General features: G+C 40.9%; 1 protein-coding gene across 1 annotated transcript in view; it reads right to left on the minus strand.

The window, feature by feature from the left end:
- Positions 1 to 3,528: 3,528 nt before the first annotated feature.
- Positions 3,529 to 16,172, minus strand: part of abhd17c (abhydrolase domain containing 17C, depalmitoylase) — a 29,942-nt gene continuing 17,298 nt past the window's right edge. Inside the window, exon 3 of the mRNA XM_054618261.1 lies at positions 3,529 to 6,356. Coding sequence (XP_054474236.1) covers positions 6,137 to 6,356 — 220 coding nt within the window. The 3' untranslated portion in view covers positions 3,529 to 6,136. The remainder of the gene's footprint in view (positions 6,357 to 16,172) is intronic.

Here is a 16,172-nt window from a genome sequence, read left to right on the forward strand (position 1 = left end):
TGTGTGTGTGTGTGTGTGTGTGTGTGTGTGTGTGTGTGAAGTAATAAGTGGAAGACAGACTGAGAAAAAGAGTTTTGATGTTCAAACCCTGGCTTCGGCCCCAGATTGGCCCATGCTTTCACCGATCCAGACCGGGTTGAGGGAGGGCCAAAGCTTCCTCTGACTGTGTTCTCCTCGGCCTTGGACCGTAGCAGTCCAGAAAAACTTGATCCAGGAAGTCTACCAGGGTGCCACCCAGCTAGAGGGAAGCCAAATACTGTGACACCCATGTTATATCAATAAAAACACAACTCACGCTGCACCTCTGCAGGAAAAAAAAACTCGATGTTGTCACATTCATTTAAACTGCTGGCTGAAGCCAACGCTGTGACTCTCAGGTTATTTGCACACACCACTGTGTTTAAATCAGATATTCAGACTGTATAACATACCTGGGCATGATGCAATCATCATATCACATTATTCACCGGACACCCGCAGACTGCAGATCAGTTATAATAGCTATTATATGGTAAGATGGAAGCAAGTCATTCAAAAAAGGACAGACTTTCACCACAAAACAGGTGTTTCTTGATTCAATCCCTCCTCTGTCATATGTGTCCTTACTGACACAATTGCAAAGTGGCCAATCCAAAACCCATAATTTTTGGATTGTAGGCACAAAACTGTAGCAAGATGAATCCTAGGATCCCTGTCAAAATTTAACAGTTCATCTGTGGTTTCAGACTGCAGTAGGCTGCAAAAAAGATGTATTTACCTTATTGTAAATAAACAAAGAACTATACTTATTTCAATTTATGTCTGTAACTTAATGAAAATAACGTAATTTTTTTTTTTCATTATTGCTAAAACATAATTCATATTCAGAGTAATATGAGGGACATGATACAGAGCCTGATACAAGAAACATGCCACAACAATCTATTTATCATCAATCTACATGAAAAGTACAACATGAATAACAAGAATTTTTCTGGACGAACACCTTAACTGCAGGATGAATAAATATCACACATATGGATACATTTAACCAATATAACAACAACAATGAATTATTCAGTCGGTTCACTCACTGTTTGCCAAAATTGATTGTAACAGCCCCATTGAAGGTACGGTTTTGGAGAAAGTTCGGTGGGATGGAAGGTTGACGAACACATAAAGGGATCAGTGGAATCCAATGAAAAAATCCAGAAAGGGTTGCTAAGAGGAAGTGAGTAGTGTTGCTAGAGACAACTTCAATGGAAGGAGGGCATTGGCTGTTACTTTCTCAGGATTGGTTAATGGAACAGGGCGATACGGATCCTGGTATTTTCATCCATTTTTCTCGCATCGCCCTCCTGGATTTGAATTGTATGTAAAACAGTGTATGTATCAGCCTCACTGAAATATGTATCATGCTAGGCCAAAAGCTGTGTATAGGGCCATTTTTGCTCTAGTTTGATGATAAAGCAGATTTCTCGCCTCAAAGATTAGAGCCAAACACACAAATACGTCGACACACACACACACAAAGCACGAGCAGATTGGCCGCTGTGGTGAAGTGAACCAGGTTAAGTGAAGATTACTTGAGTTGACGGTAAATACGCTTGTTACTGTATAGGATATAGATACATTTTTTATCACTACGTCTGTGAACATGTAAACATAAGTGGAACCTAATTAAATCGGCAACCGCTGCTATTTTTACACAGGCACAGCATAAACAATCTGCCTAAAGCTTTTTTCAGAATACAGAATATAGGAGGACAGAATACAATAATGAGGACAGGACAGAATATAGGAGGACAGAATACAATACAGGAGGAAAGAATACAGAATATAGGAGGACAGAATACAATACAGGAGGAAAGAATACAGAATATAGGAGGACAGAATACAGGAGGACAGAATACAGAATATAGGAGGACAGAATACATGAGGACAGAATACAGAATATAGGAGGACAGAATACAGGAGGACAGAAGACAGAATATAGGAGGACAGAATACAGGAGGACAGAAGACAGAATACATGAGGACAGAAGACAGAATATAGGAGGACAGAATACAGGAGGACATAATACAGAATATAGGAGGACAGAAGACAGAATATAGGAGGACAGAATACAGGAGGACAGAATACAGAATATAGGAGGACAGAATACAGGAGGACAGAATACAGAATATAGGAGGACAGAAAACAGGAAGGACAGAATACAGGAGGACAGAAGACAGAATACATGAGGACAGAATACAGAATATAGGAGGACAGAATATAGGAGGACAGAATACAGAATATAGGACAGAATACAGGAGGACATAATATAGAATATAGGAGGACAGAATACAGGAGGACAGAATACAGGAGGACAGAAGACAGAATACATGAGGACAGAGGACAGAATACAGGGAGGACAGAAGACAGAATACATGAGGACAGAGGACAGAATATAGGAGGACAGAATACAGGAGGACAGAATACAGAATATAGGACAGAATACAGGAGGACAGAATACAGAATATAGGAGGACAGAAAACAGGAGGACAGAAGACAGGACGACAAAAGACAGGAATACAGAATATGAGGACAGAAGACAGAACAGGAGGACAGAAGACAGAATATACATGAGGACAGAAGACAGAATACAGGAGGACAGAAGACAGAATATAGGACATAAGGAAGGACTGATACTGATGGATGTCTGTTATCTTCATTCTTCCTCAACTTTAAATCAGAAATGTTATTTATGATATTGACATTTTTCATTTGTTCACAGTGATATATTAATAACTTTATAAAGTGACCGTTTGTTTGTTTTTAAAATCAAACTTTTAGTCATGAAAAACAGAGTATTGATAAGAGTAGCTCCGAGCAGTACCATCTTAAAGACACCTCTCTCTACCTGAAGGCCACCGTAGTTCTTCAACACGCCTGGCGAGGGAGGGCTGAGCTGAGGGGGATTTAATTATACGACCTGCCACACACCACTTGATGCCACTAAAAATGACACACTGCCTTTAAGTGCTTTATAATGACTAATAAGAACCAATATTCTACTAATATGCACAATTAAAAAAGGCACCTTGTTGAATATATGTACCTTAAAGGGATAGTTCAGGTCTTTTGAAGAGGGGTTGTATGAAGTAATTATTCCTCCTCCATGTATATTTGAGTATGTGTGTTATCACTAGGAATTTAGAAAGAACCATTTAGATGTAAAGAATATTTTCAACTGAGGATTGTACCGTATGACAATAATAATGCTGCTTTTCTGAGCTAAATGTAAAGGATTTTCAAAGTAAATAAGTATTGTTTGGTATTGAAACTCTTGTGAACAATTGAAACCATTAGCAAGTACTAGAACAGCACCAAATACATAGACACATTCTCACCCACCTTCAAAAAGTGTCTCTTCAACAAAACTATGAAAAATACATTTTTCCCCACCTACCTATGCTTCCATCTTTTCAGATAGAGAGCCGTCTGGGATTTCTGACCCGTCTCATCTTTCTAACACAGAAACAATGAGGTCAGACATACACTTCCATGCATCCTTTATTCCATTATAAGCATTAAAACATCCATTGTGCTGCCTTCTTGCAAATACCACATGTATGACAATCAGTTCACGGCATGTTTAAGGCTAAATTCATCTGTTTTACACATGATTACCAAAATCGATTCTACTGGCTTCAATTTGCTTTTCATTTGCATATTGTGATTCCAGTGTTAAAGCAATGAGACTAAACCGCCCTTTGTGAGGGCTAATATGTATAGAGAAGATATTGAAGTATACCATTACAGAGGATTAGTGTACAAACCAGCTTCAGAGACAGTGTAAATCTATCAACATTTAGACTGGAAAACCTCGTAAAAATGTCAGTATAAAAACAATAATCAGCACTAAAGCAGGATCTTCATTTCCTTTAAAAAGAGGCGTTAGAGGAAACATACTAGAGGTGACCGAGGGCTCTTTATCCAAAAACATCAGCCCAACATTAGCTAGAATCAGAAAACACTAAATACTTAACTGACAGACCACTTCACATCAATACACGGATGGATCATATGACTATCACACAATCCTCCTCTGAAAACATGTTCAAAGGTTAGTGTTTCTTGTTTCGTTTCTCACTCCAATGTGAATGGTTTACTTTTTTTTTTTGTGTGTTTTACTTTTCAAGGTTTAAAAAAAAAAAAAAAAAAAAAAAAGAACAAAATGATTCAAATACAGTTGATTCAAGTTGAAATGTCTATAACTATGAGAGGTGATTTGCATGCGTTGCTTACTTCCATTTTCCTCACGGTGGTTCTTTCGGATGTCTTTGGACAACAGCAGACAGTCACAGGGCTCAGCACACGTAGCATTGGTAAAAGAGACGCCCCCCCCCCCCCCCACACACACGGCTAACTAAAAGGGGGTGACAGTGGTCAGGGTGAATTCTCAGTATTCCCCAAACTGTCTGGCTTTCACAGTGATTGACTGATTGATTAATCTGATGAATAGCAGCAGTTATCAGCCCCCCCCCTGAAGACCACGAAGACCTGCTGTCGTCAACAGGACTTGGTGAAATGTTTCAGAACGTAAGGCTATATCTGTAGTGTGAAATGACTGATAACACAAAGACCCGGCAACGGCATGTTCACCTCGAACGGAGTCCGACGTTCAGTGCCGTCAGTCTGCAGGTCAACCAGCACCAAGCTTCAGTGTTTTCTGTCCGATTCAAGTCTTATTACAGCGTCATCTCTGGTTTACTAAAGCACAGCCCCGATTTCCTGCTGCTCTCTACTGCCGAGGAAAGCTCGGACACACATGGCAAAAGGGCACGCATCTGGTGTCATACAATAAGTGGGAATTTTTATAGATGCATACACAAAATGAACAGGCTAATTAAGAGTGTGGGTTAGGTGCTGAAATGTCAAGATGTGTTTGTATTATGCAACTACCCAATTACTTTAATGACCTGTCGAGGAACTCTTCAGATCGGTGAATTCAGCATTACGTTTTTCCATTGAGATGATCCACCAATCACACTGTATTCCAATTAACACTTGAGGTGCACATTGCTCTTTACTGCAGCCTTTCGTGTTGTTGACCACCGTTAGCAGGCGAATTCTAAATGATGTCATTATGTGGACACAAGTGCTCGCTACTGAACTCACCGGTGGCTCTGAAGCGATCGAGGACTTGAGAGATGTTCTCCCGGGTTTGTATGTGTGCCAATGAGCAATGCATATTGTAAATTGCTGGATTTCTCAATGAAGCTTGGCATTATTGTCTTCCTGTATGAGAGAAAAGCATGCGTCAGGACTACAAAGACCACAACTACGAAGGCCAGATGTGCAGCTGTGCACTCTGGTTAACAGCTTCTAAAACACACACACACACACACACACACACAACTGAAAAAATTCTACTTGCATTAAAAACATGGAATGCAGATAACAAACAAAAATACAACGTATACATATTCCAAACACAGACAAAATCATTACCTGAAAATATCTGCACAAGAAAAGTGCAATTGTTTGGTAAACCCTGAATGGTAACTTAAAAATACAGAAAAAGTAAAAAACTTCAATTGTATTTCGAGGTGCAAAATGAATATTTCTTCACCTGGTATAAAAGAATACAAAAAAAATCAAGTTGAACATTACAAAGACTCAAAGTCAAAAGAAAAAGCAAGGATGGGAGGAACAGAAGGAAGAATAAGGAAATGTGACGGCCTGAAGCTCACTGAGACACTGGCACAGAAACACTCGGGGAGACAGAGTGAGTAGAGGAAGGGAAGGAGAGCTGGAGTTGAGAAGGAATCCCAGATTGAGCAGTGAGGGCAAACACTGCTTTGGCCTGGGCTCATTGGCAAACTGTGTCCATGTGTAGGAGCACCTGCCAGGTTACGGGACAGTACATGTTAAGCCAAAGCTTCACCCCTGACCGGTACTGGCTCTCACCTGCACCTCAACAATGTAAAACCCCCTCCTCTTCCAGTCCACTACACATTCCTACCCCGAAATGGCTCCATGGTCAGGGGAGAACGGTGGGATCCGCTTCCTCCAGTCCTGCCCCTGTGCTAAGAGAGGAAGGTGGGAGATGAGAAGGAGGCGGCTTCTTGAGCGTGTCAAGATGAACCCTGGCCTGAGTGCTGCGCTCCCCTCAGGAGGTGGGGAGCTCGAAGGAGATGAACTGCTTGAGTCTCTCCAGGTACTGGGCGTACAGTTCAATGTCGTTGTGGCCGGCTCCCTCCACCCACAGTGGCTCGACGGCGCGGGGGCAGCGCTCGTACATGGCCAGGCCGTGGGAGAAGTCGATGACCTCGTCTTCCGTACCGTGGATCACCAGCACTGGGGACGCCACCTTGGACACCTTGTCAATGCTATGCAGCGGGAAAAAAAGAGACAGAGAGTAGATAAGAGTAATTATGGACGACAGATAGCATTAAGCGGTGACGATGGGCTATTGTGAAAAAGAATTCAGCAAATTCAAACGGCGGCCAATTCGCTCTCGTGTCACACTCGGGGGGTGTAAGCAAGGAATCTCCTAGAACTATGTCAGACTGCTGTACAGCCATGTTGAAGTGGTCCAAACATCTGACCCCAGCTGAATGTTAAAACAATGGAAACATTAGCAGATAAGTCTGCAAAGATCCCCTAAAAAACTCGACTGGATTGAAGGTTACATCCACAATGTTGAAGGAAAGACCCGCTGCACCCGGCATGTTACTATTGGACATCACCTAAGTTCAAGTTGTCATAAGGGATGAATGGGTTGACTTGCAGTGTCTGTATTACAATCAACTATTTTCTAAGAGGCCCAGTCTGATTTCTGAGTAATATGACAGCAGGCCAATAGTGTTACTAGCCTCACCTGTGACCGAAACCAAAACCAAGATGTTATACAGACTCATTCAGCGGATATAAACTATCAGAAGAGCTGAACCAGTCTGTAGAACATCTTGGTTTTGCTTTCAGTCACAGTTGAGGTAGCAGGACTATCTAGCGTCAGCTCAAGGTTAGCCAATGTTAGCTAACATTAGCATTAGGCCGCAGCCATATCACTACTATATCAGGCTGGTCATGGCGACGGTCTTCCTTCCCTTCAACATTGTGGATGTAGCCTTCAATCCCGTCGCTGTATCCCTTTGTCTTTTGGGGATCTTTAGGGACTCATCGGCCCACGTTTCAACACTTCGTTTGAGTACACAAGTCAGATGTTTGGACCACTTCACCAAGGCTACAGTACCAGTCAAAAGTTTGGACACACCTTCTCATTCAACTACTTTGAAGAATCTAAAATATAAAACATATTCTGGGTTTGTTGAGCATTTGTTTGTTTACCACATAATTCCATATGTGTTCCTTCATAGTTTGGATGTCTTCAATATTAATCTACAATGTAGAATTTTTTTTAAAGAAAAATAAAGAAAAACCATTGAATGAGAAGGTGTGTCCCAACTTTTGACTGGTACTGTATATAGTCTGACTAGTATCTAGGAGATTTCTTCTGCCCTGAGCTGCCATGTGAATATGGTGAATGGGTGAAACCATTATAATCTTTCAACGGTCTGTTGATTTTCAAACTATTTTGATTCATCGTGGTGGAAAAGGGAATTCAAACTCAATCTTGCGAGAACAAGAGAACACTCCACTTATTTAAAGCCAATATAAACAAGAAGTCCAAAAGGTGCTAAGAAGAAGTCAGTTTGATAATAGTTGAGAACAAATATTTGTCCTACACCATCGCCACTGGTTGATGCAAAAAGCATGCTGGGATACTCGTCTACCCTAAGTATGTATACAAGTTGGTTCTCAAATCATACTTGATAGAATAGGCCGAGCAAGAGAGCTTGGCACCGTAAATGTTGACTTTGAACACAGATTGGGAAAGACCTCCACTCTAACCATTGAAGTCTATGATGACCGTTAGAAGCAAAGTCATGAGAACAGCGACATTAAAACCACTAAATGCACATGTCATCACCCCCCAAAAGAAATGGTAAAGAAGTCAGCGTGGCAAACAGCGACGCACAGCGATACACATCAGCCCAGAATAAGAACCTTTTGGTATAAATGACAGACTGCAGACCCCAGAGCAATATCAATTAAAGATTAATCAGTTAATGGCTCAAATTCACACAGCAGGAAAACGGATCAGAAAAGTGTTTTCACTGCCTCATCCATGCTCCAGGCATCTTCAGGCCCGTCAAACAGAAGTTTAAATCTTTGTTTTATCATCTTTCATTCCAGCTGTTCTCTGATCATTTACTACGATACTACGATACGGTGTCCTTTGCAGCAGCTTTTATGTCACGTTTGTCCTTATTGGAGATCCCCTATTTAAATTTTTTTAAGTCAGAAATTTAAAATGTGGAAAACTGGTCTTGTTCCAAATACAATGTTAAAGTGCCCATCTATAAACATGGCAGAATTGAATTACATTAATGATCAGCCATGTCTTGTGGCACTGGATGGAACGGTGTAAAGCTACAGTCCCTGCTGTGCATAGATATTCCGTACTCATCATCCTGGCCCATAAGTAGGGGTGGCAGCTCAGCCTCCATGGGCCCTGCTGTTCACATAGAGGTTAGTTGGGAGATTAACGCAGGAAAATCACTGTGAGCTAATTTCATTCCAGATGGGCTAAACTATTACTGTTCACAGCTGGGGTATACGGACTAAATCATGGGAGATGTGGCTGTCACACATGCACATCATCTCCCCCATATATTTCTGTGTATGTAAGCTCACAGCTAAACAGAGCCATCTACACAGGAGGAAATAATAATAACGCCTGTGACATTTGGTGTGCAGATTCTGACTATTAGGGTTGGGAAACATTTTCTTTAAAAAAGGTATACTTCACTCTTGATATGACCATTTGTACATGAATTACTCACAGCGTGTTACCTTGAGTTCTTGAAGAACAGCCCAAAGCGGAGTGCGTTTTTGATGAGCTGAGGTAAATGGGGGACCCATAACAAGAGCAAAACTAAATCAAACCATGCGTTTACAAACTCAAAACTCATGCAGTATGATCCAGGTCTCATCCATCCAGTGGTATGCTCACTGCTTCACAAACACTACACACTGTACCATTTTAAAACACTTCCGCCATGCTGTTTCATGCTAGCACACGAATGCAACTAGTCTGAAATGTTTTTGGCTAAAATATATGTGTTTGTGAAGTTGTGAGCATGAGTGGATACATGAGATAATACTACACGACTTGTAGTATTATCGTACTTGTATGTTTTCATATTGTTTTGCTCTTGTTTAATTTTAATTAAATTCATAAAGACTTTGCTCTGTTTTTTGATTGTCCATTCACAGTGAAAACATGAGAAAAAAAAAAGTATTTAAGAATTTAAAGTGGCCCTATTATGCTTTTCCACTTTTTCCCTCTTCTTTAGTGTGTTATATATATTTTTGTACATGTAAAAGGTCCGTAGAGTGTAAAACCTGAAGTCCACGCCTAAAAGGGGTTACCCTCCCCCTCAGAAGCTCCTGAGCTCCTGAAACGGCTCCATTGAATTCTCTCCTTCACTTCTGTAACTTTATGAGGTCATAATGTTACGGAAGTGACGTAAAACTCCTTCCGGCTAGTTTGGCCCTCAAACAACAAAAGAGAGAGACGGAGCTGAAGCTCCGGAGGAAGAGTTTTGTTTTAATGTGAAACGTTGACCAATCACAACAGAGCGGGCTAGCTGACCAATCAGAGCCGACTTTGCTTTCTGGAGGGAGGAGCAAGCGCTACAACGGAGCATTTCAGAGAGAGGGTGAGAAGAGGTGCTGCAGGACAGCCCAGGATGAGAAAAACAAGGAGGATTATGGGCATTAACGCATGTAAACATGTTGTAACTGTACCTTGAGATAAAAATATGCATCCGGAAAATAGCATAATAGGGCCTGTTTAAGGTAACACAATACATGGTCCCTCATGGTCATTTTAGGGTTGAAGTATTTCTTTAAAAAAGGTAACACTTTTGTTTAATGGCTTATAAACAGAAATGCGTTCCTGGTGTGTCTTGAGAACCTCATAGTATAAGAATAGACCACTCTCGGCCCAGTGCTCAAAAAAATAAATAATAATAATAAATAAAATATTTTTGTTTAAAAAAACTCCAGAAATTGTTTGGAGAGCGACGTTGCTATGTCCGTCTGCTCTACTCTGCCTGTGGCTATTTGTGCTCAACTCTTATCATAAGATAAAGTTATTCAAAGTGAACTTTAACAAAAATAAAACATCAAAAGTGATTTGTTTAATTTGTTCATACATTTTAAATTCATTCGAAAAACAGTTTTCAATGTTTTGTCACTTCAGTTCGACTGAGTCAAGAGTTTTTAATCACATGCAGACTTAATAGTGCCAGAACTCCTTTATGGAAGAGAAAGTGTGCGCTACGTATGGACCAATAATTTAGTCAGCCTCGCCAAGCATAGGCTGTCCTGCATAGGAGAAACGAGCTATTCCTCCGCAGCACATTCACCTTGAATAGAATCTCATTCTGAGAGAAATTGTTAAATAACAAAAGTATCACTTGTGAGAAGCTTTAATTCAAAGATATTTGTGTCAACCTTGAAAAACAACTCTGAACAACTGCAACACTGATGTGTAATATGCTGAAAAGTGGGCCAAACCTCAGCATCACGCTTGATTGGAGAACCGAGGCTTTATGCCGACAGTGGGCTCCTGCTGGTTTCTATAGAGGTCCAGCTGGGAAGCTTTGGCACCAGATATTTTATCTTCCCACTCAGACACACAATTAGGATTCAGAACTGGGGAAACATCGATAAAAGAACTGCAGTATGCCATACATGCAATGGTAAAAGTGGCACCACCAACACTAGTTGAGGGTTATCATTTCTGACCGATGACTCCAGCCTTACCCAGGACTAATACCCAAATGGTAGTGTTTTGGTTGAAACCGTATCTGAGGACAGGTTTCTCTGTCCATTGATCACCATTGTTGGTGTGGCAGTAGACTTAGACTTTTGGGGGAGCATTTGTTCCTGAGAAGATCCACATAATTTTGAGGAAAATATTTTTTCGCAGTTTTTCTGACCAATACTGCCACTAGAATTTAAATGTGCCATTATATACAGGCCCATATTTGTGCCCTTCATTGTTTTAAACCTGAACCACTCGTGCCAAGCGCCAATGATCTTCTTCCTACATAGATGGAATCTGATGAACGCCTGTTGCTTTTTGAAGATTTTTTTTTCCTCAAACCAAAGGTCAGAGAAAAGTGAACAATAACACCAATTTAGCTAATGGTTTACTTGACATTACTAAATGAAACAAAACACGCATATCAAATTGAACCATAATCAAATCTGTCATGTCTGACAATATTTGACATTAGACACAGCTCTGCCCTTTAGATCCATGTGTTGGTAACTTACATTTAGGTCATACAGAGTGCCGTCTCCTTCAAACAAACCATCCTTGGCATTAGGGTTGTTTTACACCACCATCATTATAGCTAGGTGTAATTCATAAACTGGAAACTGAGTGTATTTAGATTGTGTCTTTACTCCAGCTCATGCAGGCCAAAATCCATACAACAAAATGTCTCTTCAATTAAAAGAATAAATTAAAAATAAATAAACTCAATCCCAGTTTAGAATCGCATTATGTTGAATCCTATAATTGTACCTAAATTCAGTATATTGTCTGCCCCGACATATCGGCAAGCTGAGTTAACACCAACGTCAGAGAGGCCACTTCAGCTACTTGAGTGCTTACATATACTGGAAACACAGTACTGATGAAATGCTTGGCACTGAAGCTTTAACGGAACTTGATGAGGATTATAAAAGGATAATAACTAGTATTGTTCACTTTAGCTCTTCTCTAACAGCCCTGTCAACAGTGGACCGCTAAACCCCACTCAGAGATCATACACACAAACAAGCATCTCCAGATGTGCGGTCCAATCAGTCTCCGTGAAACTCACACTTAATATTCCTTACCATGCAACACTGCAGACTACAGATACAAAGCAGACTCATTACATTTTTAGATCGTCTGGCTGTTCACAATTTGCACACACAAGCAGTGATCCTGTGTGTAACCAAAGTATGAACCCACAGAGGTCCCTTGATACAACGACCACAACACGGTCCTAAAGAAGTGGCCTTAGCACCAGTTATTGGTCCAACAGCAAAATATATAGAGCTGTAATGTAGCTGTACCAGATGTCATCTATTTACATTCAAAGATTCTATTGAGGTAAATGTCACATCTTATAACGTCATCACTAATACTATTCACTACCGAGCCCGTTTCCAACAAGTACCATCAATCTTCACGTCCCTCTACCCGTCTCTCCGTGGCTTTGCTCCATGTGTATGGAGAAGACGTTGATTTTTCGGAGCTTTTGCTCTGCAAATAAAGGCAATAATCAAATCACGTTGTGCGGAATGGACATGTTCCAAATGAACACTGTCGTGTACAACAATTGTCCCAACTTAATGAACTTTGGCTTTGGCAGACAGCCCAGAAATCTCCTCAGCTTCAGGCAACAAAACTACTTGGCTAGGTTAAGTTACAGATGGTCATCACTTCACTTATCAGTAAGATTACATAAACTGAGCTGACATATGATTAGGATGAATGGATGTGCTGGATAAGGATGTATTTCTACATTATATTGCAGTTAAGTTATGCAGCTTTTTGGCGAGATGTTACATCCTGGACTTCAAAGAAGATGAATCTCAATCTAACTGTTGGTTCCGACAGATTCATCATTGTTGCACAGCTTCACTTTAAGTGTTGCAAAAGTTTTAAGGCGCCTGGTTTCTGCAACGTGCTCAAAGTCAGTCACATAAATAATCTTTAATATGCTCACTGTTGTCAATCAGAAACATCTCTCTCCTCTTACTTCTAACCGGTTACGACTCTTTCGAGTTTAGAGTTAGACTTAGAGTCCTGATGGGCAGGTGGCACCTCGCATGGTAGCCCCTGTCAGTGTATGAATGGGTGTGAATGGGTGAATGATGAGATGTAATGTAAAAAGCTCTTTGAGTGGTCTGAAGACTAGAAAAGCGCTATACAAGTACAGTCCATTTACCATTTAGGAGCTCTCCTAAACTTTTAGCAGTGAAAGGAGTGACCTTCTTAGTCAAGTTGATAAAATACTTTCACTCATGGTCCTTAAAGTAGAGAAAAGTATGAGTCACTCTTAGAATATTTTCCTAGGGGTTGCAATAGCATCACGTGCTAACATCATTGATGGCTGATCCAGGCGTTTGATAAGATCCCATTAGCTACATAAGCAGGACTTGACAGTAAGGGAAGCCAGGTCGCCATTGGCAACCCTTTTGATTAAGTTGCAACCAATTCTTGGCGTTTGGTTGCCATCAGGGGCAACCACTTTTAAAACATAAACCAAAAATAGGGACAGCAAATTAGTATAACATGCACCTCAAACTATATAGATGTTTGATATTCATTCCATTAGTGAAATTTAAATATTGCTATTACTGCCCGAACCAGACGTCGCTGTACGTGTGATGGTGTTACGGGATGCTAATTTCAATTTTTTTCAAAAACAGATAGCTAAGCCTCGTTAAGCGACAAGAATAGTGCTGACAAGCCAGCCAGCTGCAACAATAACTGATGCACAAACCCGACCTAATAGTTAGCCAGTTGCACAATTTGGGCTTAAGCCTTCCTCTTGCTAAAACCAGGTTAAAATCTGAGTCTCGCAGGAACAGGCATAAAGTCAAAAATCTGAGTTTGAACAATTTTTATTTTTTTATGGTTTATAAAAACACACTCTCTGCATCTGAATGATGTGAAACTGCTTGTAGCTGTCAGCTCTCAATAGGATCGTTATTTGTGCTGAAGGTGGTGAAGATGTGCTGGGTGAGGTAAAAGGCACAATGCACGAGACCACCGAGGGGGGTTCTGAGGGGCTCTGGTGCAAAGAGAGTCGTTAACTGCAGTCATTTTACAAAAAAAAAAAGTCCAGCACCATAAATTGCTTATGGAATAGTAATGGCTCATTAGCACAAACCCACACCATGCTGTTTGAAAGTTTCTGATAAAGTGGATCTTGCCTGTACTTTATTAGAGGTGTTGAAGTTACCATTTGTGTGAACAATGAGATACATAATGTTGACATTTATGCCTGATCAGAAGTGTTTCCAGTTAGTTCCTGTTTTCAATACAGAGTAACTGAGATCCACTGCATTCTGTCCGTGTGCTGCTTTTTACTGTTACAGCGCTTTTACTTTTCGTGATTAATGACCTTGGTTATTTTTTCTTCTTCTCTGATCTTCCATAATGTTGCAAGAAATGATGAATGATTAGCAACACATCAGCCAGACAGCGGGAGGTTATTTACTATGTTCAGCTATTAAACGCATGCTGCTAGGCAACAGCCATGGTTGCGTTGGTGAAACCGACAAAGTCCATTCTGAAAGAGACCAGCCAGGCTCCTGTGTCTTTGTGCTCCCTGCTGATGTAAGGGAGTTATTGAAGGGAGTTAGCTCCATCGTTAGCGAAAACTCAGGCTACCTTTAGGTCGGATAGGCGGACCAGCCATTTGACTTTAAGTGACGAGTGAGTTCATGAGTTTTGCTCAACTGTCTTATTGCGTTGAATGTTTCTTTCAACTTAAAAAAAAAAATCGTTTTGACGGTTGACGGTAAACCATTAATATTAACATGCATAGTTTAGTCACGTGTGCACTGGCATCTCTTTTAGAGACAATGGGGAAAGCAAACAAAGTTGTCTGACTGTGTCTGACTGGGGGGGGGGGAGTTAGACCAAACCGTCAACATCAGAAACAAACAGGAAAACTGATTCAACTGACAAAGAAGCAGATGAACCTGAAATTGGAAAAACTAAAAAAAGGAAATGTGTAAAGGCTTGGGAGAAGAAGTATCCCGGCATCTTTGAGCTGGATGGAAAGGTAGCACATCCGACAGAACCACGAGGAAAGACCAACACGAGCAGGCAGCCAACAACACAATGAGGTGGACCCATTGATGGGACGATGAAAAAACATTTACAAGATTTTCCATCCTATTTTCACTGTGATCTGATGTGCTTTGGGTTCACTGGCTTGCTGAAACACCCCCAACTAATTCTGTTTCCCCAACGCCGCCCTGTGAGCCACTGAACCATACATATGTGGTAATTGCTACATTTTTCCCCAAAAAAGAAAAACATTGTGACATTGACAAAATATGCTTAGTTAAATTGTTGAACATCCATTAATTTAAAAGTTGGTTTTACTGATGTAACTGATTAAAATAATCAATCCTTGACAATCTTCTTCTATGAAAACACTTAATGTGCAGACATGGCACGCTGCCTGCTGAGACGGACCATCTGCAGAGAGAGAGAGATGGATTTAAGAGAACAGCAGTCCCATGGAAAACTCTCTATATTAAAGCAGTTACTTTGTAGCATGTGTGCTGTAAAGTCCATGTCTTTTTCTTTCAACTTCTGAAAAAATTAAATCACAAGCCTGCAGTTTGAATAAAGTAAAGTTTTTTTTAAACTTAACACAAAAGAAAAGCAATTTTCTGTAATCACTGTGAATGAAGTAACAGTTCTGAAACAAGTTAGGATAAAGCAGTGCACTGTGTGTTGGTCAAAAGCATGGTGGCTTAGGAAGAATCTGAGTCAACTACAGGACAAATATTTGTGCAGCAATAAGAGATCTGTTTTCTCTGCACAGGTGCAATGAGGAAAATGTTGATTAGTCAGCTCCAAGATACTTTGAAAGCAGGAGGAGCCAACATGGAGGAAAAACAATTTAACATTTGATGACATCTGCGCTCTGCAGCTTCAGTATCAGTGCTTGGGTCTCGTGGGTTGTTCTGTGATGTCGACTGCTCGTCATTAGACTGAAGGCGGAGCTCTCAGTGTACCAGTCCATCTACTCTACATTTTGCCCCTCAGGGCTCTGAATAGAAACCGCAAGAATGAGATTGCAGATGCAAGGGGCTGCAAAGGGGGTTTTCTTGGCATGTTGTCTGGGCTCACCCTTAAAGACAGGCTGAGGAGCTCAAACATCAGGAAAGAGCTTGGAAATGAACATCTACTCCTTGTGGTGGTCCAGGTGTCCAAGGATGATACTTCCTGGACATGGCCCTGTGGAGATAGTCACGGCCTAACTGGGAGGAGACCCCTGGGCCTACCCAGAACACACTGGAGGGATTACATATCCCATCTT

This window comes from Anoplopoma fimbria, chromosome 2 (genome assembly GCF_027596085.1).
Source record: "Anoplopoma fimbria isolate UVic2021 breed Golden Eagle Sablefish chromosome 2, Afim_UVic_2022, whole genome shotgun sequence".
Taxonomy (NCBI): Eukaryota; Metazoa; Chordata; class Actinopteri; order Perciformes; family Anoplopomatidae; genus Anoplopoma; species Anoplopoma fimbria.